The sequence below is a fragment of the Vanellus vanellus genome (genome assembly GCF_965231255.1).
Source record: "Vanellus vanellus genome assembly, chromosome: 19".
NCBI lineage: Eukaryota > Metazoa > Chordata > Aves > Charadriiformes > Charadriidae > Vanellus > Vanellus vanellus.
Genome location: NC_138924.1, coordinates 880,963 through 907,151, shown reverse-complemented (window position 1 = coordinate 907,151; position 26,189 = coordinate 880,963). Strand labels below are relative to the sequence as shown.

Genomic DNA, 26,189 nt, shown 5'->3' with positions numbered 1-26,189 from the left:
ATGGAGGCGCTGCAGCTGCCCGCTGCTATAAACCCCAACAACTTCCCGGCCAAGCTGTGGCGGCTGGTGAACAGCCCGCAGTTCTGCTCCATCCGCTGGGATGCCCGCGGCGAGGGGCTGCTCATCGACCAGCCGCTCTTCGAGCGCGAGCTGCTGGGCGCAGGGCCGGGCCAAGCCATGGGGCTGGCCGGCAACGGGGCGCTGGCCACCGACCTCTTCAAGACCAAGAATTTCACCAGCTTCATCCGACAGCTGAACCTCTATGGCTTCCGCAAGGTGGTCATGGGGCCGGCGAGCAGCACGGCGGGGCCCAGACCTGGGCTGGGCCCGGTGGCTGGCAATAGCGATGGCTTTGCCAGGCCCCTGCACCACTTCCACAGCCCCCACTTTCGCCGCGATCGCCCCGACCTCCTTGTCCACCTGAAGCGCCTGACAAGCGCCAACAAGGCGAAGCTGGCCGCTGGCCTGGAGGTGACCAGCCGCCCGCCCAACCGCTTCCAGCGGCTGCTCGGCACGTCGCTGCACGGGGACCCGCTGCTGCCGCCCTCGACGCTCGGCGAGGCCAACAGGCCTGGTGAGGCGGGGCGGGCCATATGGGGCCGCGGTGGGTTTGAGAAGCCCTGGGTGGCTTGAGGTCTGAAAATCAGCACTCCTCTGAGGGAGGAGGGTTACCTGTCCTTGCTGGTGGCTGCTCAGTTCACCTGGTGTAGGAAAACGGTTGTTCTTCGTGCAGGTAGATCTGCTGCCGGTAAGCATGGGTAATGTGGTTCACATGTGTTTCCATCTGCCCGTAGACTATGATGCAGTCCCTGTCATGTATTACACTAAGAACACCCTCGCCTGATCTCTGCGGAGCTGGCACAGCTCTCCCAGATTAATGTTACCGCTCCTTGCCCGTCAGCAGGGATGCTCAATAAGCTCTCATTAAATCTACGTGAAATGATGGGTCACATGAAGTGACAACTTCATCCTGTCAGTTTTGTGCAAAGGAGAAAAGACCTGGTAGTAAGATTCAGTTGTCTCCTGAAAAGGACTTACAAGGTAGATAGTTTTTAAAGAGGATTGAATGAGCAGGTGAGAACTAAATAGAAAATAATATTGTTGGAAAGCCTCAGAACATATTTCCTTTCTTTCTAACCCTCCTTGAGAGGATCTGAGTTTTCCAAGACAAGTCTGATCTCTCAGAGGATTATTCCACAAATTCCACCATATAAGCAGGAGAGTAGCTGACGCTGTGTAAGGAAGATGTGAATACCTTGTTTTGCTTTTTAGTCTGATCGAACGATGGGCTGCTCCTAGAAGAGCAGTCCTACTTCCCGTTCCTTTGGTCGCGTGTTAACTGTCATCTTCCTTGCAGTTGGTACAGCAGCTGTGCTGGTTCAGCACAAGGATCCAAGGAGAAGACTTGCGTAGCCCTTTTATGTCTGGCTCTCGGGCCAGGAGGATGCACCACGCAGGTGCAGAGCTCTAAGGCCGGGTGCGGGAGGAGGGGAGAAGCAGTCGGTACTGCTGCCTCCAGCACCAGCCCGCATTTAGAACAGAGTAGGATATCGTGATGCTTGTTCTTGGTTACTGTTTCAGAGTGGGAAATGTCATCTCATTCATGTGGTGTTTCCCATGATGTGTATGGAGCTACACCTGTAATACCAAGAAAACAAAATGAAGCATTTGAGAAGGGAAGGAACTTATTTCAATACCAAGGCTAGGAAGTATTTAAATTAAAGATTTGGTGTTAACATTGTTAAGACTAAGATGACTCATTACAGACTTCTTCAGTGAAATCTGGTCTGACTGATGTAATGCAGGCCGTTGGCAGAGTAAGCGCTAAGAAAGATACAGCCTTTTAATTTTTTGGCCTCTGTTTTTATGGGTGCAGTTTTAGAGAGCTTTTGCTCCAGGAGTCTCAGTTTCTAGAAAGACATAAAGAACAAGGAAAACATTGGGTTTTATACGCTGTCAAGTTCTGACAGGCTGACAATTTACTGTGTGCTCTCTACTGCCTATTTAGGGGCATGTCTTTGCTCTAAATGTGAGGTAATTTGATAGATAAAAGATATTTTTGTTTGCAAAGCATCAGTCTGTTCCAAATGTCTTGCAACATGTAACTCTGTGTTAAACATCCAGGAACAATGCCTGTAAAGCAACTGGTGCTTCGTAACTTGGCATCCGGTGGTGTCTTGTTTATGTGTTAAAACTAGATAATCTTAATTTCCTTATCCAAGGGTAAAATATAAACAAAGGAATTTTCATACCTCTGTTCATTCTCTTTTTATATATGGTAAAAATGCCGAACAGGAAATAAACAGTCCTATACATTATCTCTTACTAAATTTTCAGGGCCAGGTGGTATTTATTTAGTGATTCTTAATGATTTAATATGAACTTGCAGAATAATAACTGTATGTTACCATTTCCTGAGTTAGTTCCCACCAGAGGAGTGAAAGAGGCAAATGTGAGGCTATTTTTGTAAAAAGTCCTTTAGAGTGAGAATTGGGAACTGCAGGTCTGAGACAGCCTGGCTTCTGGATAAACCCTATTGATGTAAACTATCCTGAAACTTATGATTAGCATGGCTATATACAACACCACGGAAAAGCCACAAATGCAGTCATTCTTTTAGGAATTCGATGAACATAGGCATTCTCGGTGTTACTGTCAGTGTTTCAACAAAGTCACCAAAACCTGTAATAGAAATGGAGCTGTCACAGTATAAGACTAAATACCGTTTCACGAAATAATAACTAAGTGAGGAAACTAAGAGAAGAATAAAAGGAATATCTAGGAAATAACAAAACGGCAAAGTTTGGGGTACTTTAGTCTAAACTGAACTAGTTGAGCTGACTGGAAAAAGTTGGCTTTGATTTTTTTTTTTTCTTGACAAATTAAATGACTTGTCATAAAGTACTTTCAAAGTCACTTGGAGGATTTTTGACATTGCCCCTCCGTTAGCTGTCTGTGAGCTGTCAGCATTGGAGTTTGGTAAAGTCCTGAAGACTTGCTTTATGTTTCCCTTTTTTTGTTTTTCTTAAATGTATTGTCTGATTTAACACACACTACTTTCTAAATTACTTTGGTTTAGTAAGTTACTATTCGTTTTGATTTATAGCACATTTCCAAACACTGATAACTTGTTACTGCAGGTTTAAGGAGGCTGAATGCTACAGCTGTGTGTTGGCACTGCACTAATACGCCACTGCAGCAGTTACTGTGCATTCAGATGTAAGAATACAGTCTGTTTCTGGATTAAGTACATTGGAGCAAAGGGATTCTTCCCAAATCATGTTATAGAGCCTTGGCTCCTCATATTGCCTTTCACTGCCTGTGAAAACTCATTTCCTTAACACTTGTTTCACTTTATTTTGTACCCACTGCAGGACTGCTGACTGTAGGACAGTTTCATCAACCTTATCATCAAGACAGTTTCTTTCCTTACTCCCACATATCGACATCATCCCAGAACTATGGCACTTTACCGACAAGGACTCCAGTCCCTTCCAGACCATGGCCGAGTTCTTTTGGGTTGCTTCCAGGGCATGAGGCTTCCCCAATTTTTCCAGACCGAGGGGCTGCCTTTCCAGCAGCCCAGAGATTTTCAACAGAGGTCACGTACACGGTCCAGCCTGTCACCTCTCTTCTGCCACTTCAGCAAGGCTCTCAAACCATGGCCACTTCCCTTCCAAAATACAGCAACTACACATCTTCAATGCAGTACTCACAAGCCTACTATCCAACAGGTACGAAAAAAAATATTTCTGCACTTGCTTTTCAAAAAGATATTTAAAAGTGATACTTTTAAATATTTTTCTACAATGCTCTGTCATGTGTATCTCACAAGTGAGAATTAGAAAGTGTGAAGTCTAAAAGGAAGAGAGGCCTTTAAAGCAAAAAGATTTTCTGTTCGATATTCCTGTCCTTCTTCCAAATTCTGAGCGTCCCCTGGTGATTTTCCAGTTAGCCTCTCTGTTGAGGTTAAAGGGCAAGGAGAAAAACATCTGTCCATAACTAGTCAGTGTTAGGCTATCTTTTATATTTTTTTTTAAATTAAGCAAAACTCAGATTATGATACTAAAGCACTGAGAACTTGTTGAAAAGTAGTATGCTAGTCCTTGGTCTCATGTTTTCCCAGGTTACGTTTTTAAAGTCAAAGATCAGTCAAAAGTATCATATAGAATATTTCATTCTGCTTATACTATTTTCATATCTTATTTTTTTTTCTTGCTTAGCTTCTTTATGTTGTATTTTTTTATGCACTGAAGACTAGAAAGTACAAAAGTTGACTTCTTTCTTTTGTATAAAATGTTTATGCTAAAATTTTCAGTCTCATTCACTTAAGTGTTTTTATTCTTCAGAAGTGATTTTGAAGGAAATTATTGTTCCTTTCCTTGCCCTTACCTCGAATTGGAAAAATCACGTGATAGGTTATTTTTGGAGGGTGGTGGTGTGTTTGTGGATTTTTCTTTCCAATTTCCCTAAAAGTTCTGAAATTGAGAACATAGTGCCTCTTTTCTTGACAAAACTAAAGCTCAGTTATTATTCTTTCCTTCTGCCTGTTCCTCCCTTGGCAGCTGCAACTTGCACTAAGATGGATATCCCTGTTTAGAAATCCTGCATGTGGTGGCTGCTGTCTTTCTCCAAGTACACAGTGAAATCTTCACGTCTTTTGTGCGTGTCTTCCAAGACCTCTGCTGAAATGTTTCACTAGTTTCCATAATGTCGTTTTTTTGTCAAGGATGGATTCTGAGGAGTTAGGCATTTCTTGTGGACACTCTTAAATGTTTAAGAGACAAGCAACTTTTGCCATATGCTCCTTGCCCTGTGGTACTTACAAAGATTACTGCGGTGGCTAGAGCCTGCATTACCAGCTGCAAACTAGTAAGGGTGAGAATCACAGAATGTTTTAGGTTGGAAAGGACCTTAAAGATCATCTCGTTCCAACCCTCCTGCCGTGGGCAAGGACACCTTCCACTAGACCAGGTTGCTCAAAGCCCCATCCGGAATACCTGCTTCAAGTGGGGGATGGTCCCCACTTCACGTTTCTGTCAGTTACAGAGTAAGGCTGAACTTCATCATATTGAATTTTAGATGTCTATATCTCAACTAGTTCCCCAGACCTCTTCCATAGTCAAGGGAAGGAAATGGACATCTCCAGGGTGCGATTCACACAGCTCGGTTTAGAGTTTGTCTTGGGGTGAGATTACTCATGTCTTGTCCCATTCCTATTTTGCAGTACTGACTGTAGAGGAGTTGAGGGAGACTAGCGTAGATTCAGACATGAATATGTAGATCTCTATAACTGGATGACGCTAGTCTCTCACTGGAGTTACAAAAGTTTAAAGAATAAAGGGCATGATTAAAGCATAGCAAATTTTGTAAGGTACAGAAATTAAGGTGTAATTCAAACTAAAATAGAGAAACTTAGGGTATGTGAATTCATTGTACTTCTGAGCAGATAAGTTCGACATTTCACTAGAGAGGATTAGAAATCTCTTAATTTCCACTGTCACTTAGGACTGTCTCAGTGTTTTTACTTCCATTTCTGTGTGTCTCTTAATCTCTCTGCTATCCTTTCTTCTGTAGGTTATAACATGCAGAATGCTGAAAGGTTACTTCTTCATAGGTCCACATGAAAAAGTCTGCTTTCCTTCATCTTGAGAGCACAGAACCAAGATTAGTTTATTTGGAAAGTGATAGTTAATCTTAAAATATGTATTTCATAAGCAAGGGGACTAAAGAATCAATCTTATTCTTGACTAGTTTCATTTCACTTTTGAAGTCCCATTAGATTAAATCAAAGTAGAACTTTGAGAAAAGATTTCTTTTTATGTGTATTCAAACTTGTTTGTTAACTTCAGTGACAAAAAAGATTTCCCTGGTTTTTCATTATGATTCTTATTGAAAGGGCAGTAAAATAAAAGATGCTCATCTGGATCTTTTTTCCCCGCTAGCATTAGACCATAATTATTTTAAGGATTTAGTTCTGTTTGCTTTCAACTATCTGCAAAACCTTTGATAGTAGTAGGATTGCATCAAAGACATGTAGCGAAGCTTTATTATCAGAGAGCATCCTAATAATGAAAAATCAGTCAAGGAGACTATGTGAGAAATGTTCGTTATTGGTGCCAGCTGACATTTCAAGTCCAATCATGCCTTCTGAATACATCTGGGGCTGCAGGGTTCATTTACATATGATAACCTTTCTGGTGACTGGTAGCTTAGGAGTAACCATGTTATTCTGAATGATACACCCTCAGTTAAGATAAATTATTTTCTTAGTATGTAAAGCTTAAAATTCACATATGCGCTGGTCAAAACGGGATTCTTAAAATAAATAAGCAGCTGAAAATACAACATCTGTTCTAACACAGCATAAATAGCGCCATATTTTCCCTTGAGAAAAGCAGACTAGATGCATTAGTAATGCACTTGTAAAACTAGTAGTAGGATTCATCTTGCCTAAGATTCATCTGAATGTATAATAGTTAGTTGTATATGCCTGGGCTTGCCATCTAGATTACATATATAGCCAGTAGAGAGAAACGGGCACCTCCCAGAGGTTGAGTCATTCCAACTTTCTTAGATGTACACCTGTGGAAGACAATTCATTTCTTTCTGATGAGCCTATTTGTTCATTGACTGTGCAGAGTCTTGACAACTGCTAGATATCGGAGTCTATGTGGCAGTAATGCAATTAATCTCACCTAAATGCCTAAGACCATTCAAACAACGTTGTCTTTCCCATTTTGAAGAAACCTTGGGTATCACCCTCAATTTCATCGGTCTTTTGACTGGTGAAGGATCAGAGCTTGCATAGTTTCAGGCCCATTCTGATGTGTTCATTGATCTGGCAGGAACAGTCACAGCTGCATTTCCTAATTTCCTGCACACCTCTGAGTATTGTTGACCCAGTTGTCTGATGAGTTAGCTTCTCTTAGGCATAACTTTTGGACCTGACATGATAAGGTCACACTGAAAGGATGATCTTAAGATTCTTCCTTGATATCTCCCATGTAGTGTGCGCTTGAGTGGAATGGACGATGCTGGAGAGTGTCAGTCTCATCCCCTTTGGCCAGCTGAGCTGGTAATAGCACTTATTAATGTCTGTTGCTATCTTGAATGTATAGAGATGGTACATGCAATCCTTCAATTTCCAACAGATCTTTGGAGAAATTATGGTGGCTGTTCAAGCTTGGAAAAGATCTGCTGCTGATCATATTTGGTTTGCATTTATTTTTGGGCTTTCAGCTTTCCTGAGTTTGCATGTAGTATTGGAACCTGTAAAAAGCATGCAGTATAAATGTATACACCTCAAACTGTGACATGGGGCTTTTTTCATGTTCTTAGGTTTTATTTCCATTTAGGTCCTAACTTCCAGATATATTTGGCGAGATATATCTTTGCTAAAACCATGACTGAGCTCAAGCATATCTGTCTACGTCTACACTACTGTATTTAACTTTGCCAGGAAAGGTGCTTGGGTGTCTTGATCAGCTCTATCATTAGATCGTTAGCCTGGTTACCACTCTCCCCCAAAAGTGCTGTGCTTAGGTCGGTGGTTGGCGTGGGCTTGGCACCATTCCCAAGAGGCTGTTGGGATGTGGCTGTTTTGACTTGGAAGAGTAAGAGATTTTAATAGTATTAACAGAGGCTGTGCCAGAGAATGGGTCTGGATGCACTTAATTTACTGGTAGAGGTATAGCCTTCATGTCTTCAGGAAAGATGATGATTGATTTGTTCTTCTCTATTGAAACACTGAGAGCCCACAAAATAACACTGTCTCATGAGGAAGGAGTTATGTATAAGAATGTGATGTCAATGTGATGTCATCCCTCCAGCTAAATTTTGCTTGTTTATTTTTATACAATTCATCTAATTTTGCCAGTGTTGAGAAAACAGGATTTAGTGCATGCCTCATTAATTCTCTAATGAATAGTTCTCTGCTTTGGACATAAGAATACTAGCCTTGATCAGACCAAATGTCCCTATAGCTCATCATTTCCTCTGACAGTAATGGTCAAGGAGGAGTGCAGGAGTAGGGCAAGCACAGACTGATGCTTTTCCAAAATACTCCAAAATACTGTGGGCTCAGGGAATTAATAAACCATAACACAAGTCGTATTTAGTAGCACTCGGTGGATTTCACTTCCGTGAACGTGTCTGTTTCTTGCAACCAAGGTAGACTTGTGGCGCATACAACATCTGTGACAAAGGCTTAATTTCACAGCTTCATTGCATTTTGTGCAATGAGCCACCTTTTCTTGTCTATTTTGCCCCTATTGCATATTCATTAAATCTCCATTTGGTTTTTGTGTGAATGTGTCTATATCCATATCTCACTCACTGCACCGTTCATGATTTTAAATACTGTCGTAATTCCTTCAGTTGCATTTTCTCTAGATTAGAGAGTCCTGGCCCACTTAGCTGTTCCTTCAGAAAAGTGTTCTGTACATCATCCACATTGCCTTCCCTGGGACCTTTTCCAGTTCCGTTATTTTCTTATTGAGATGTAGAGTCCAAAAATATACACAGTGGTCAAAGTGTGAATCATGGATTTACACAGTGGAATAATAATGTTCCTATTTCATTCTCCGTTCCCTATTGTAATATTTTCTAACAACCTGATTTTTTCTTTTGTGACTTTGGAGGTCTTTTTGACAGCTGCTGAGCTTCAAGTTGATGTCTTCCTGAAACTATCAACTATAACACCAAGATCTAGTTCCTGATTATTGATTGACAACTAATAGCCCATCATTTTCTGTATGAGATCCATTTATTTTTCCTAAGTGCAGAGCTTTATCTGGTGGGTGGTGGCTTTGGGAAACTCATAAGGTGGTTTGTTTTTTTTTTCACATTTTCATGGCTGACTGCTCTTTTCTGACATAATAACCTGGTATTATCAACAAGCATCACCTCACTGCTCACTCATTCAATTTTTAAAGTATTTTATTGAAATGATGAGTAGCATGAGTTCCAGTTCAGGTCCGTGGGGACCTCCACTGGTGACCTCACTCACCTATGAAAAGGCACTATGAAAAGTGCCTATTTATTCCTGTCTTCTGCATTGTATCATTAAGATAGGTTATTTAAATGTACAGCCTTCTCTCTCGAGCTGTGGTTGCTCAGTTTTCATAAGACGTTCTGATGATGACTTTGTTAAAAGCTTTTTGGAAATCTAAATATCATATCAGCAAGATCACAGTTATCCATGTTTGTTTACCTACTGGAGGTCTTTCAAGAGGGCATTGAAGGGTGACTTCTCTTTAACAAAAAGAAGTCTTGTTGACTCCTCCCCATCATATATCATCCAGTGTCAACTAATTTTCTATTCCATTGTATTTCCTTCTAGTTTTTCTTATTTAGCTGTCAGATGTATAACTTGTATTTGCTTATAAATTTTTTGTTAACATACTTCTAAATAACTTCCTCTAAAAGTATTGATTCTGTTACTTGGTTTCTTTCCAACCTCTTTGACTATCCAAAGGTATTTTCAGTATGTTTGAAACGGGATCATTTGACTTCTGCGCAAGAATATTTGTGATGCAGAGTGTTCTGTCCTTTCCTTGTTCTGTGAACTGTGCTCTTCATTGATCTCCGCTTGTCCTCAGGGGTCCATTGCTGGGTTGATTATAGCCCTGCTGACAGCAATTCCATTTTCATAAATCAGTGTTCGTATTCCGCATACTGTGTCCTGAAGGCTGTGTGAAATTTTCCATCCGTAGCTCGTATGGGCAGAAGTACGTCTCTTTTTTGGCAGAAACCAAATCTATTTTGAGGCTGATCCATCTTGTTTGATGGAAGGGGCAGTATCTTTCTCTTAATTTATTCAATAAATATTCATTTATTCTGTAAGATGCCATTCACCCCTGTCATCTTAGTATTCAAATGAGACCTGTGTTCACTGTCAGTTATTTCATAACAGCCGGTGACAGAATGTGCTTTAGCTGGTAATTTCTTCTGGGTATGACTAGATTAACTAGATCTTAGACAAAAGAGCTTAGAAATTTCTTCTCTCCAATTAACAGGGTAGGACAAAAGCGTGTGAGCGAAGCAGGTATGTTTGTTGAATCTTGATTCAATTTGAAGACTCAAGATATTATAAATGAATCAACACCTTCACCCTTGGTAACGCTGCCCGTCAGTAAATGCTTTCTTCAGTGTTATTTAAAAAGTCGTTTGGCTATATGGTGACTCCCCTTTTGTGACTATGGGTGATGAATGGCACTTATCTAAAATTGGCCTCCATTATATGGCGGATTTGTTTCTCGACTGACTACCATTAAGACTACGTTCACATCTCCCGTGACACTTCCACAGACGCAGTTGTTCTTGCTGTTAGATCAGTCACTGCCATAGTCTATGAGCTGGCAAAAAAAAAAAAAAAAAGTTCTTGTGAGTGCAAAACATTCTTTGTATGCAACATTCTGTATTTCAGAACCATTCAGAATCGGTCAACAGTCTAGTCTACTATACAGTTATTTTTGTTCTCCTCACTTCGATTTACAAACATAACAATTAATTTGATTAATGAGTTGCTTTTGCTATAAGCTCTACTAACTGTAAGAACACCGTCATCTGTATTTTACTTGTAGCTTTTTATAGCATATGATCTGGACTTAGTGTTTTACACTGACACAAGCACGTTGTCTCTTCAGGTCCTTCCTTTTCTTTTCTTAGAAAAGAGGTTCTTTGTAATACATGTTTGTTTTTCCTTAGAATCACTCTAGCAAGTTACAAGAAATTTCCCCTTTATCATTGCTTTCTTGCCTTGTTTTTACAATAGCCCTTCAAAAGTTTTCTTTGGTGGTTTCCTTGGGTTTGTAAACCTACTTTGTCATTTCCAGTAAGTGAAACCCAGATATCATTTACGCTTTTAGCAATATCCAGAATTTTAATATGTTCACAGGTCATAGAATGTTCTTCTGACAGATGTCCAGATTTCATCATAAAATTGCTCAGAATTGGCTTTTGAAGCAACACGAGTCACACACATATCTCATGCTTCTTTTGAAGGATGTCCGCTAGCTCTTTCTGCGGTGTTTAGCACCCGTTTTTGTTGCTCCAGACTGCACAAAAAATCAGCAACATCATATTAAAAGGGCAATAGGTATAGATATTAAAAAAAAATATTGGTTATCATAGGAGCTGTCTCGTGAAATCCCATGTAAGTGTCAAGCATTGCAAATAAATTGATCTGGTCTGTTTGCCATTTCAAGTTATACTTATTACATTTACTTATTATGAACATTGGACTTTGATTTCATCAAGGATTTCTCTCTCTCTCAGGATGACTGCAGGTTTTAAAGATTACGTGTCCTGCAAATAGTGCCTTTACCTTTAAATTATCTCGGTGTCTCACCAAAAAATGCCTGCAGCATACTGCCTCATCTACAAAGTTGCTTTTTAGAATAAAATCACTGTTTGATTGTTTGATTTCAGTGCATGTGTGTGTATGAATGTCTAGAGTTTTCCTATGTGAATCCACTTTCTGTGTTATGTTGTGATGAGAAAGTCAAGCAGCCAAATCAAAAAGGTGATATTAAGATACAAAAGACTGTGATTATGAAGTTTCTATGTGTGTGTATATCAATTTTACAATATATATTTTAAATATATGTACACATATATTAGAATAAATATTTTTTAAGATGAGGAAATCAGTCTTAAAATCACTTGGGAGGTAATAGTACATTTCTGGAATTTAGTTTACTGTGTGATTATTGAAATGTTTAATCAAAGCCAGCAATAAAACCCTGCATACCAAACACAAATTCTGGAAGTCTGATAACTGTGTTTGAACTCTTGCAGCTGCACTGCAGTGTTGTTCACCACCTGCCCACACAGGTCCTCTGACTGGCTGTGCTAGTCCTGCAGCTTCGACATACACCTACTGCAGCTTTTTCCAGGTAAGCGAAGCATACTGCAATCAGGGGAAAGCGGAGGAGGCTCTATGATTGAACTGCGGGTTTATGGACTTCTGCAGTGAAGGATATAAGTTTGAAAATTGATCTGCTTGAGAAAGTGAAAGTAATGCGGTTTACAAGTATCTATTTCAAAGAACCACTGAACATTAAACAGGTAGTTTTGTAATTCAAGTTAAGTTTCATGGTAGCAGCATAGTGGGTGTCCTCATCAGTGGAGTGTTTCTTTCTGTATAATTTTTTTGCTTGACTTCACCAGAATTCATTTTAGTTAACGAGTCTATGGTTATCTTTGAAGAATATCCTTGCTTGGACAAAAAGAGATTCTTTAATACCATGAAAATACTGGGAAACAGCTTCACTGTTTTTTCGCAGACAGCTTTCTGCAGTCCTGAGTTTCATTTGATGAATGGGAAAACTAAGATGACTTTTGGAATCGGCCTCACCTCAGAGATGTCTTATTAAAGATAACTACAGTACTCACTGCAAATGCTTTATAAAATTCTGGTGAAAACTGCACCTTATTTGGAGGGCCTGGCTTATCAAATGTCAAAAGATCTGAAGTAAAAATGCAAGGGCTTCCTTTTGTATCACAACGTAATGCATATACGTTTTTTTTCCCCTCACAGAGGACACGCAAAGCAAGTTATGCTTATATGTGTTGAAAAAGGGTTGACCTACCCAAGCTTGATCATCCAGTCTTGCAAATATCAACCTTTGTCTTTTATTCATGATTTTTTAAAATATAAGCTTATCCAAGATGGCCAGGTTATGGCCAGGATAACGTGTTGATGTGAGGATATAAATAACCACTGGCCAATCACGCCATTGATGCTCAAGTATTTATTTTTCACACAGTGCATCTTTGTGCTCTCACTTTCATCATGAGAGTTCTGGAAGCTTCTTTTTCAGCCAGGACACGAGGATCCGTCAGAGTGATGGGCAGTCACAATGAACTGCTTATCTCGGAAGGCTGAAGTCAATGTTTGGGATAGCAAATTATTCCAAGGGAGTCATTGCGAAAGACAATATAAATATGCTGTCCAAAGGGTCTAGTAAAAATCAGTTATTTGGAGAAGCAAGTCCATGGGCACTATGTGGGGTCAAAAGAGATTGAGGCCACTTACTAGTGGATGCTTTGATAATACAACTCTAACCAGGGAACTCCCAGTCAAAAACTGCTGGTGCATCTGGGCAGGGGTTGCTGGAGGGTAATCCTCTGGGTGAGCAGCCCCAAGGCAGGCAGTGGCGTAAATCAGTTGTACCAGTAACTGGCTGTCTCTCAGCAGGGTAACACAAATATCATACAGAATCAATCGATAATTTCTCCTGGAACGTGGTGGCAGGGGCTGTGCAGGCAGTACAGAAGACAGTGCGTTACCTGTGGTTCTCACTGAGCTGTGGGGAATAATCAGTTTACCTTTCACGTGCTCTGGGGTAGATACTTCCCCGGACTTCTGCTGAGGAATGCAGCCAGCTACATTGATTATCCTGCCCTGCTTGGGTATTGATCATCAGTAACCACTTGCACAAATCCTCAAAAGCAGTAAAATTAATCAACCCGGGCCGACCGAACGTTTTTATTGTTCTTCACGAAAAATAGAATCATTCCACTCAGTATCTTCCACCAGCTGCAGGAGTTCACTGCAATGCTGGTGGAAGGTGGTTTGCAGGACATTTTAGGCTGTTTGATCGCGCTGTGGCCTACCAGATACTACTGGCAAAGTCTGTACAAAACTGCTGGACCAGTCCAGAAGACGGTGAGCCATGTCAGCACACTGGCGATCAGCAAGCTCGTTGTCAGCCCTGTTTCTATTGGATCCAGACAGTGCTTTGTGGTCTCAGAAGGGCAAACGGGCACTGTTGGACAAGAAAGCCTAAACCTTGTGCCAGTCCTTCCTGAGTCTTGCAGAGAGCATCTCTTCATGTTTAGGAGAGATTCAGACCGGTACAGTTTCCTGGGGCTTGGAGGCCAGCTGCTGGGCTTATACCATACACACCGCTGAAACCGTTAGGTGACCCTGACTGGGGCATGGCCAGACAAGACCAGTAGGTAAATGTCTGTCTGCCTGCGGTTTGCTCTCTAGAAAAAGCTACGGAGAATTACCGCATGGAACGGCAAGGGGGTGTAGAGGGTTATACCCAGACATAGTGGATAAATCTCTTGTCAGGTTTCTGAAATCAAGGTTTCTGAGATTTGCATTACACTTTCATCACAATTGGTTACAAAACTGGGAGCTCAGGTACAGCTTCATACTCTTTTTCATTTGGATTCTCCGGAAGCAGGCTGTGGATGGGTGTGATGAATCGGCGTCCTTGGACAGGAATGAGTCTTGTCAGAGAAAACTCCTGCTGCCTTCTGCAACAGCAGTTCTGGCAACTCTCAACCTTTAGTGCAGTATTTCCTTGCTGCTTTATCATAGGTGTGAACCAAGGCTACATATTGGATTTCAGTGATTTTTTTTCTTTTTTCCCCCTTTTTTTTTTTCCTTGTGGAACTGAAGCAAGAGGTAACTAGAAATGGAAGAAAGAAACGTGGGAGAAAAAAGAAAAATTTTCCCGACCTTAAAAGTAGTCCTAAGTAGTTTGCTATTTTTTGTAATGAGAATAATAATCAGCCCTGTTATTTCAAAATGAAATTGAATCTGAATTACTTCTGAATGGTTGCCCAAGCATTCAAGCCAGATTGTTTTAGTCCTAACAGTGCCTGAAAAGGTGTAGTTGTGCTTTACGTCCTGTGCACACTGTGCTAATCTTACAAGTGAAATTCCCATCTTCCCTTTCACCACTTTTACTAAATTAGACCATGTTTCCTCTTGAGCTCAAATGACCAGCAAACTATTAGTCTTTTGAGTCCTGACTTCTCAATTTTCATTATTTCATCGCTGCCTCCTTCCCATCCTTGTCTCTCCTATCTTCTCTAGATAAACTAAAAAGATTTAAATTGTATCTTTGTGCGGGCACTTTCTCCTACTGGAAATGCGTACAAGACATGCATCCAAGAAGATGATAGGTGTTAGAACAGCTTCTAGCTGAGGCCCCATAAGAAGAGGCAGAAGAAGTTGCAGTGTGGGTTTGTTGGTTGGTTTGGTTTTGGCAGGGATGATCTCATCCCTGGACAGTTGATTTGGTGTCCCAGACCTTACTTAGAATCCTGGCTACTTAACACAATAAACAAGCAATGCAACCAAAGTGAAACACCTTGTTAATATTTTAAAAAATATAACTGAAAAAATATTAAAGGAACTATGTTTAAGTTGGTATCATAAAAATATAAAGATGGCTTGCCTTTAATGAAAAGACTTTGCTTAACTTAACCTAAATTTCTCAAATTCCAGGTTTTATATTCCCCTCCTCCCCCTTGCCCCCTTCAAAGTTTATGGCTATCTGCAGACTGGCACATATACATGAATCCGCAGCAGGACTTGGCTTCATACACCCAGAGGAAGGGATCTCAGCTCTTTGTGGTATTTCCTTCATGGGAACTCATGATGTTCTTGCTGCTGAGAGACCAAATCCTTCACTGGCATTTGATCTGAGATGGCTTTCCCAGTAGGTGATCCTGTGGCTTCCTGTTCTCTAACTTATTCATCTGTGGAAGTAGCTTTTTATTAACCATTACCTCAGCTAGAAGGTCTGAGGATAATCAGGCACTAAGGACTAATCCTTCATACTGGATCTCTTCCAAAATAAGATTGTATTTTAAATATCCCTGAGTTTCAGTCCAGCATGATTGTATGACTCGTATTTGGCAGAAGAAATTACCCTTCCAGTGTCTTTTAACTCTGAGTCATCTCTGGAAGGACTAGCAGTACAGACACTGGCCGTTAAAATGTGATTTATCATTTCACTTGCGTAGGACTTGCTGCTTTTAAAAAACTCTTCTTTGTCTTCTTTCTGCTTTAAACATTCCTTGATTTATATGAATTTGACTGAAAAAAAAAATACCATCGGATTGCTGACTGTGTCCTGTCCTCTTGTGGCATCATTACAGTGAAATATTTCAGTAGTGTCCAGACCTGCCCTGTGATGGCAAAGGCAGCCGCTGCGGGTTCTCCAGGAAGTGTTTCTGATCTGAAGATCATCTATAGGGCTTTTACACAGATTTACACAGACTTTGAGTCGTGCATTTGTGGGTCACTGTGTCATGACAAGAGTGTCCAGATGGGAGGCTGTGACAGGCAGGGCAGTTCTACAGTATTTGTTTTCATAGGTATCTGAACTCCCCTTCATTTTGGGACTGGGGCATCCCTGGGAATCACCCCTTCTGTAGATGCATATATGGACAATCACTTGAAGAGGAGAAAAATGTTGTTGGTAAATAACTGAGTTCCTCAACTTGTGTTGTCCATATGCACATTTACAGCATACGTACCTTTTTCTCTTGCTTAAAAATCTTGTGGTTTGCGCTGGTTTTCTACACAACAGGAATGCTTGAGTTTTAGAAGAACTGAAGGCAGGTAGATTTGCTCTATCATTTTCTATCGCGTATATGGCGTGAAGGGGGTGGTTCTAATGTACCCCGACAGGTTCTACTAAGGCTAGAAGTCTCTGGTTTGAGCGCTTGGGTATACTTCTACCTGCAAAGCAAAAGGTATGCAGACAATGCGTCTGCAGGAGTACACAGCTCCTGGTAAGTAACCTTCCTTCCTCTCCAGGATAGAGAGTGAATAGAAGAAAGCAAGTGTGCCAAGAGTAAGGTGGTTAATGAAAAACAAGACAAAGTAGTCGCCCTTTTTCTTTAATTAAATCTGCTGTTTTAACTGCAAATAACAGACGGTCTTTCAAGCTTTTGGATAAACGAACACTTCAGTTGATTGCTCAGGTCCATTTCCGAAGCCTTACAGAACTAATACGCATCCTGTCACTGTAATTTTTTGATATAAAAGCTCACTGTATTTTGTTTCTTCCAGAATCCTCCAATGCATTTACCTTACGCAACTGAATTTCTGCCCTCTAACTGGCCTGGTGATACTGATGAAAACAAGAAGACAGATGAAGATCTTGAAGCTCTGTTTCAGGTTGCCGATGAGATATGTTCATCACCCAAAGCTGAAATGGTGACAGTGGAACCTGTGGAGAGCCAGTGTTCAACCCCTCAGTCTAACAGAGGTGAACAACTGCTGGTTAATATTGAGAATACACCTTCTTCAACTGGGGAAAGCCAACTGGAATCTCTTAGTCCTGTCACTTCAGACACATCATTTGTGATGGGAGCAGATCAAGTAGTAACATATTCTCCATCACAGCCTTCTGAATTTCTTTGTGCTACCCATGCCACTGCATCTGTAGAAAGTGTCGCTGCTGGAATAGTGCAAGAATTCGTGACCACACAGGAAGCACAAGAAAACCTGAGAGAGCAACCAGATCACTGCCCAGCTCAATCCTCCGTAATGTTTGTTCAGGAAGAACCAGTCAGTCCAGAGCAGGTAAGGGGTAAAGGGAGATAAAACAGCATCTTTTTTGAGATAACTATATTGGATAGTAATGCTAGGGTCTGGACTGATAGCTTTTTAATAATCTTGCCTGCTTAAGAACTAAAGGCTTCTTTAATTAAGCTTTTAATAGACAGTGAAGGGTTTGCTCAGTAAAGCAAGATTTAAAAAAGAATGAAGATGTGTCCCACATTAATGAGCATGAGATGTGTTAGCCTGTGTTGGCCAAATTAGGGTGCTCATTTGCACAGGAAAAATACATAGTGCAGGTGTATTCATGGTGATGACGTGGAAGCTTTTTTTTGGTTATAACATGCTATCTGTAATCTTAAATTAAAAAAAGAATATTTTGAGAATTGCTACTGAAGGCAAAGATTTTTGTTTAAAATTTAGACGAATGGTTAGATTGTTTCTGATAAACAGTTATTAAGTTTCCATTTTCTGTGGAAAGTATAATTTATTGGCATTTGAATGGTAGAAAACATCTTCATTTGTACTTTTTGTGGTGTCCGAGAAGTGATAATTGTACTTTGGTTTACCTGTGCCTGATCTTCCCTGTACACAAAATTGTTAGTCTCGTGCAGTGAGGGGCGTTCTAGATGTTACTCTGTTGAGGCAGCAAATGCATGCTTTGCTTTTTCTGTTTTGAAAACAAAGCAAAAGCAAGAGATTGACTGCATCTGTTCCTGCTGCAGAAGACCTACCTTTCATTTTTGTGTATGTATTGAAGCTACTGTTTCATTGTGCTATCAGTACCTTGATGCCTTCTGTAAAGTTTATAGCTGGTGCGAACTTCTTTGTTCTTAGTCATCTTCCTCTTGGGTATCTTTATAGAACGAGATGTATATTCTGACCGAGTCTCTGCAAAGCTCAAGCCTAGACCGGACTGTTCTGTTCAGTTCTGTGCGGGGAAGAGCAGGCTCTGTGCTAGTGCCTCCAGAGTTGGCCGTGCTCCTTAACGAGCGTCCACTCCTTATCTTAAGTGTTGACCGCACTTTGCACATCGTCAGTTTTGACAATTTTTGAAGTGTGTGTTTTAGCAGTATGTTTTTCCATTTTTGAAAGCCTTTGGAGTTTGTGGTCCGAACTCCCTTGTTAAGAACTGAGGGGTTAAGTGTGTGAACCAGGGAGTTGTTTGGCGGGGGGAGGTGTTCTGGTTTTGAGGCCCCCTTACTTGTGTAATTGGTGAGAATCCCAATGTTGGTTCTGGTCAGTTTATCTGTAACTGCTTAACTGGGGCTTATTGTGTGATGGAGAGTAATTTAGGGGCTATTAGGCCTTTTGTTTGACAGATTCCCTCTTTTTGTTAGAGATATTCTTTCTCTTGCTAGTCTCCTCCTCCCAAACTCAAGGGAGGCAAGGTTAACTTAACCCCCAGCTGCCTCTTGTCTAGTGGTGTTTCACTCATGGCGAGTGCAGAACTCTCCAGAGACACCTCCTGTGCTCCCATCAGGCTCCTACATAGTTCACTGTCTCCCTCATCCCCGGGTCTAGAAGCCTTCTGAGGCTTTCAGTAGCTGTCAGTGCCATGTCACTCCGAGCAAGCTTATGACAGAGTAGTGGCCGTGCACGGAAGAGAGTTTTATTCCTCTGTGTAGCAGCCCAGGAGGAGCAAATTCCTCCAGTCTTAATGCGAACACAGCAGAACAGCTCTGCTGGGTCAGACCAAAGGTCCATCTTGCCCACTGTCTCAGGATAATAGCTGTAATGTGATACGTAGGGAAGAGCAAGAACAAGGCATGCTAATACGACAGGGCATTCCTCCTTACGCTTTCCACTTGAGAACTTCATGTGATGCTTTCTGGTTTCTGGCTCAGAAGAGACATTCAGCTGTCATCCCTGCCCCATTACTGCACGTCACTTGTGATTTCACAGATCTCTTATGACCGCCTCCTCGCTAGTCTTTTCCCCGAGCCGTACCGTCCTGCTGGAGTTTGCTCTGCGTGGCAGCTGCTCCGCACCTCTGGAGGTGTTCTCAACTTCTTCCGTTTCTACTACATCCTTTTTTGAAATGAAGAGAGCATCGAAATTGTGGGAGAACTATCCATTTTTACAGTGCCACAAAGATGTTTGCTGTTTTCTTCTCTATTTCTTTCACAGTATTTCCTAGCATTTACTTGCTCTTGTGACAGCTAGCGAGCCTTGAACTGTCCTCCTTGTAGAACTAAGAGTTTAGCAGAAACTTGCTTTACTCTGCTTTCCTGATTTCCTAAAAGACGGCAAATTAAAGAGCAATTTTTTACATGAAAAGAGTTAGTGCATTCAATAGTTCAGATCCAGCATTGGATCTTAGCCTCACTGAATTCCTGTCCTAGACTTTTACAGGTTTTGGCCTTAATTTATTCCACTCCTACTCATAAGAAATAGTTTATTCTTAAAATGGAAATACAGCATTTCTGTAACGCTTGATCACGAGGAATTTGCCTCCTATTTTATTCAGTCTCCCTGGCAGTTACCTCGCTGAAGGTTGAAACTCCTGCTTTCTTTGGGGAAAGTTAATCCAGCAAACCCCACTCATTGGAGTTGTAAATTTTAGTACCTTAGCCTCTCGTCGTGGTTCCAGCTGGGTATAAGTATAGTCCAGTCGCTGTCTTGTAAGTCGTGTAACCCATGAGATGCAGCAGATTTGACATTTTTCAATAATTGAAGTGAAAAGGCAAAACTGTCACATCCGTCAGCTTTGGTACCTTTGTTTGATTCTCAGCCAAACAATGTTTTGGACTCTGAAATTGCAGGAGTACTGGGTCTGAGTGAAGAGGCTGTCCACAGATGTGGTAAATCCATGGTCAGAAGCATGTTCACTTAAAAAATAATAATAAAAGAGATAACTTGGGAACCAAATTTGTGGGGGCTAGGCTGACACGATTAGGATGAAAATCTTATTATTGCCTTTTTAATATTAGATTACTAAAGAGTTGGTGTGTAAGATCCTATAAACACAGCGATAGAAAGGAATCTGAAAGGGGTACTGTGCAGGATCATCGCTCTTCGGTTTCCACACACACAACTGTAAGGCTTAAGATTGGACACAGCATTGCCAGTACAGGTTCAGCAGTGAGGGGGCAATGAAATTCCCTAGATTTGCTGGCCACGCTCGTCCCTGTGCAGCCCAAGGTGCCGTTAGCCTTCCTGGGCACTGCAGCATCCCCGGGTCCTTTGTAGAAGAACTGCTGGTCAGAGTGTCTAGACTTCTTAATAATGGTTATCCCAATATGCATTTGTGTTTTGTTTATCAAACAATGCAGTTTGATTTCTACATCCCCTGTCTGATACTGCTCTGCAGTTCATAGTGTATCTATTTTCCCTCTTTTTTTTTTTTTTTAATAATGAAATTTGTACAGTTGTTTCTAGAAGGTTTGTTCTGTGGAGTATCCAAATTAGGATGCTCACTTGAGAAATCTTCTCTTCTCTCACTAGTTGGTTAAGGCTGCTTTCTCATTTTTCTAGAATTTATTATTATGTAAATGTCACCGGGAATGGAGAGGTTTAGATCATCACTCATGAAATTTGGATTCTAGCTGGTGAAGGCAATGAACTTCGGTCCTCCTTCCTTCTCTTTGTTTTTATGCCTAGGAAGGCGTTGTGGTTCAGATGTTAGGCAAAAGGCATTGCTAGCCAAATGGTTTTCACATGGCCTTGGTACTGGTGCAATACGTACACACACCACGTTTCAAAGAACACATAGTGCAGTTGTATCTAGCAAGTGCAGGAGGTGTGTTGGGGGGGAACTAGCTCTCCCTAGAGTATTCAGTTACTGTATTCGCACCAGGCCTTTTTGGGTATTGTTATACAACTTTGTCAAAGAATATATATGTATTTCTATTAATATGCATACACATTGCCTTTTCTATATTTAAATTTGAGTAACGACAGACTCGAAGTGGAGAGTGTGAATTTTTGAAATCCTAATATCTCGTTACCAAGCACGATGACCTCTTGTCTTCTGTAAACTCACACATACCAGTTTTCAAAAGCTTTTTTTTCCTTAATAGAGGGAAACATTGCAGGCTTTGAACAATCATTCATCTTTAGGATATTGATTGATAGGGTATTTGCAGAAGAGATGAATATTCTAGAACAGGTGACAGTGAGGACATTTTTCCGTCTAAAGGTAAACTCCAAGTGCTTCATTTTGGATCTTTATTTCCTCAGTGGAATAAAAACATAACTGGGTTGTTTGGCTTTTTTTTTTTTTTTTAAACCAACAGATTTTTGCCACATGATCATGGAAATATACCAGTTCAGTAAATGGGTGCCTGCAAAATACATATGGAGCAGCAGCAGAGGGCTCCAAAAAGCAAGCAACACATTATAATTTAACGTCTTAACAATTGGGTGGGGTGGGGTGAGATTTCCAACCAGAAATGTGCGGCTCGCATGTGTAGTTTTGCATCACACAGCTCTGTCAAGTTGTTTGAACTAGATCTGTCATTACTAATACACGTGTTGGTAACAATGAGCGCACCTGGATTCCTTCTAGCTTATTTCTTATAGCAAGTTTGATAACTGAGGGCAAAGCTCGGACTGTGAGGACACGTACCCTAACTTTGTATATTCAAGTTTTCTGATTTCATATTTTGCTTAATACGATATTTTGTAAGAGCTCGAGTTTCAATTTGGCAATCTTAATTCTGAGTTAAAAGCACTCATTATGTAAACCATCCAGGCAGTGTTCAACACTCGTTAGATGTCCTTTTGGAGTGGAGAAGAATAGTTGTTATAATTTAGTCCCTAAAATGATGACAAGAAAATATTGATTGATCTTTGGTTTTATTTCTTTTTTTTTTAAAGGAGAATACTAGTGTTGGATGTGAATCCAGTTCATCAGAGACAGAAGAGAGACGCTTCACTTCAGGAACTGAGCCTGTGAACGAATCTGTAGAAGAGGCAGATTCATCTGTGAAACCCAGATGCAGGAAAAGAAGACACAGTTCCCCCAACAGCAAGTCCCCTGGTAAGAAGAGATTCTACAATTTTTTAGAGATTACAGAGGCAGCCACTATGAAACTATTACAGAAAGGAGAGATTAGAATCGTTTAGTTACTGTCTGCAGTGTAAGTACTTCATTGTGCCTTCAGTTAAAATATTATATTTGTACAACCTCTCGGTATACTTACCAACATGCTTCTATAGATATACTTACGCTAATTACTCCTATGTGGAAAAGGATATAAATCGGATCAGTAAATAAAACCTGAAGTCTTGGGAGTTGTGTCAGAAACCTGGATGTGACGATATTGAGATGAAGTCCATAGATATGTTTGCTGGAGGGAAACGGCAGTGCTACGAAGGAAACACTGAGCAACGAGGCGACTGTTGAAGTAACAGGGGGAAAAAAACCCACCAAACTGATGAAGTCAGTGTAGGAGTCCAAACCTTTTGTCTCAAATCAATAATTAAATTTTGTACCAGTCTGCTGATCTGTATGCTGAAATACATGAGAAAAACAAGCAGCAAAACGTCTGAGGCCAAACAATTCAAATCTCGTAACTAAAGGAAAAACCTAAACGTCCCCAGATTAGGGAGACACGAGAGGACGCAGAGTACTTTGGATCCATTCGAGAGGAAAAGTTGGTGCAGCCTGCAAGTCTCGCAAGAAGCTATTTCCCTCACAGCTGTTCATCAAAGAGGTGATTGTAGAGTTTGAAGAGCTGTTGCTCACTTCAAAGGGTAGTTTCTAGATTCCAGATAATGATGCTAGTTAATAATTCAGCTCATAACGCCCATCAGTTTCAAACATTTAAGTAAGGAATGAAGTCTTTTTGTCAGGAAGCTGAGAAAAAAGGTTGGATGCCATCTTGAAAGAAGACAGGCTTTTGTTTAAAACACGGACTTGAGAGTTCTTGTTCAATTACTTCCTGGTACCATGGATAATTAGCAAACTTCTCAGCTTTCATATCTACAGCAAAACATTTGCTTAATATGCCAGTTGTAAAGTTACGTACAGGAACATTTTGGAAAGCATTTCCATGGGATTGTTCCACAGAGATGAAACACTGTTAACGCTAATGCTAATTAGCGACAATTAGCATAGAGTCTACTCTCTGGGAAATATGATAGTCATCCAGGTCTGAGTTTCCACTGTTGTAGCTTTTAGGCTCGGTATCATGTAAAGGGTAGAGACAGACAGACAGCACACCTGAGCCAAACCTGGTCAGGCTCAAATAAATAAATTGGGCACGGGATACAAGCCTCAAAGGCGGCGGAGCCCGTGTCCTGCATTTCAGCTGTAAGCAGACAAGTTTAAATGTAAGCTGACTTCCGTTGCTCTGGCTACACATTTGTCTGTCAGTGCCTCCTTTCTTCTGTGAGTCTTGAGAGACAACTTCTTCCTTAATCTTTCTGTGCTAAAATATTGCAGCGGGAAAATCTCCAGGTGTTTCTTCACAACTTATCCTCTGAAAGTGATTGAGTCCTGTCCGCCTTCCTCTTTTCCTTTGGGCACTCATTTGCAAGTATTCTGAGCCCGCATTTTGATACGTATCCTGCTATAGAGAAGGCTTTTGTTCCATCTATTTCAGCAAGCTGCTGACATCGTTCACTTTTCTTCGTTACGTGGTGACACCAAGTTCTAGATAACACAGAGAGCGCCAACATAACGTGGTACCAAACGCCACTGCAATGAAGATGGAAAGAAAAGTCACTCCTGTGACTGGGAGGAGCTCTGGGCCCAAACTAAGGTGATAATCTGTACAGATGAGCCAGGAATCAAACCCTCCCTTGTGGAGAAAGTCCTTTGAAGAACTGGACCAGATTTCTTTGCCTTTTTGCAGCTATTCTGTAGCCGTTGTCTTACTGAAGTGCGGGCCCCAGGATTTCTCTCCGCAGCTGCCATCCCATCTCTGCAGCACCATAAATCACTGAAATCGGTTATCTCCTGTCTTCTAATGAAAAACAATATACTTAACCAACTTTCTCAGCTAAATTCGAATTTACCAGTTGTAAGAACATGCTGCCAAGCAGGGTCAAGATGAAGGGTCTCTCTAGTCCATTGTCCTGTCTCCAACAGTATCTTTGGCATTTTTGTACTTTTAAGTAGAAAAGGCCTCAGTGTACTTTTCTTCGATTAATTTTTCTAGTCACTTTTTGAAGCCATGCAAACATTTAGCGTCCGTTGTGGCTTTTGGAAGTTAATGTCATTAACATAGGTTAATTACACAGTGGGTGAAGAACCCTCCTCTTTGTTTTGAATGCCAGTGTTTGCTTTAACAGTATCTTTACTCCTCATGCACTAATTGTCTTTGTACCCGAGTGTTTGGCAGAGGGACCCCGTTTTCTTTGGTAGCAGCAGGAGAAGAAGAACTATTTGTGAGTCCTCCTGGGAGTCAGAGGCTGCAACACAGTGCAGAACTTTATTCAGCACTAAGATACGTCATTGCGCATGAGTGTAGGCTGTGTCTTCTGTTCCCTGCCCACTTGTTTTCATGTGAGCCAGTGGGTATGGCTCTCTAGTTCCTGGCGTGTTTGTCACATTGAGGTGTGAGGGATAACTCACCTTCCAGGGACTGCTGTTTTCAGCCCCAGGCTCTTTCTTAGGACATAGAATTGAAGGTGCTGATGTTGCATCTTCTTTCTCCTCTACTTTCTAGTTGAGCTCATCTATAAAACGGGATTTGGGGGAGAAATCTGTCTGCTTATGTTGGCAGCATCCGCGCCTGCAATAGGATTCCTTTTGGACTTCACAAATGATTGATAGGAACTCTAAATTCTTCACGTATCCTTCCCCATCTCCTCTGCATTGTACTCCACGGGTACACTCAGCTAGTGAACGTAGCTGTGCTGGACCTAATACCTGCGGTTTGGGCTTCCTCTTCTAGAAGAGTACATAAGAAGGACCAGACTCTGATTGGAGAAATTTTTGCTTGCAGCCCTTCTTTCTGGAAACAGGGATCTCAGACTAGAGTGGGTGGAATTTGTTACTTCTGGATTTAAGCATTTAAGCCGATATTGGTACATAAAGGAAAAAGCTTTCTTCCTCAACGGCTGGCCATACATTTTTTGTGAGTTATCTAGTCCTTCAAATAATCTGGCAACTTCCTCTAATTATTTTTTTGCTGCAAGAACACAGACGTAATACTGAGGTGCTACTGACTCATATGAATCCATCATTATCGTGCTGCAAGGTGCCCTAGACATTTCCCACCCACTCCCGTGCCACTACAGTTGTGTCACTCTGCGTTCCCTCTCATTCACCGCAAGGTACGTAGACTTATAGGTGCAATTGGTGAGGGCAAATCTTCATTCAGATAAGGTCACCCATGCTACCGTATGTTCACTTGAACTGTTTCCTCCCCCTTCCAGACAAAAATAATTTCATTTAGTTCGTTAGTGTTCCTGCTGGGTCACAGTGAGATGTCCTACAGAGGTGTTGAGAGTTAACGTGGGGATGGGCCCGGCCCCGAACTCTTCAGCACCTCCTGTCTGAAGCCCAAAGGGAAGTTGCTTTCAGGAGTTTGAGCTGCAGCTTCTTGCTCCTGCTCGGTTGCCGTTACCTTTACTACGTTATATACTCAGTGAAGAACTTTCAAATTACCTGTCCTGGCAGTCTGCTATGTTGGATGAGTGGATGTTAGACGCTGTCTCCTCACTTTACATAATTCAGAGTCACGTTGTGACTAGTCCCCACGTTTCTCCGTCCCTCTGCGTTTTCAAGATTTGTTCCCAACAGTGCTTTGGCAGGAGGCGAATGTCAGAAAGTGCAGAACTGGTGCCTATGGGGCAGGAACCTTGTAGAACAGAAAAAGAACGAGGGCCGGCGTACTTTTCCTACGATGTGAACGTGTCTGTTCAGAGAGGAAAGTTCACCCAGGTGACATGTGCCGTGGTAGTGCTGTTGTGA

The 26,189-nt window shown here is 41.3% G+C and overlaps 1 protein-coding gene across 1 annotated transcript; it reads left to right on the top strand.

Annotated features, from left to right (window-relative positions):
* HSF5 (heat shock transcription factor 5) lies at positions 1 to 26,189 on the top strand (the record flags this gene model as incomplete). Its single annotated transcript, XM_082492902.1, has 6 exons — positions 1 to 574; positions 3,375 to 3,464; positions 3,558 to 3,734; positions 11,803 to 11,900; positions 16,829 to 17,140; positions 26,019 to 26,189. 6 exons carry the CDS (start codon positions 1 to 3, stop codon positions 26,187 to 26,189), a joined length of 1,422 nt encoding a protein of 473 aa, XP_082349028.1.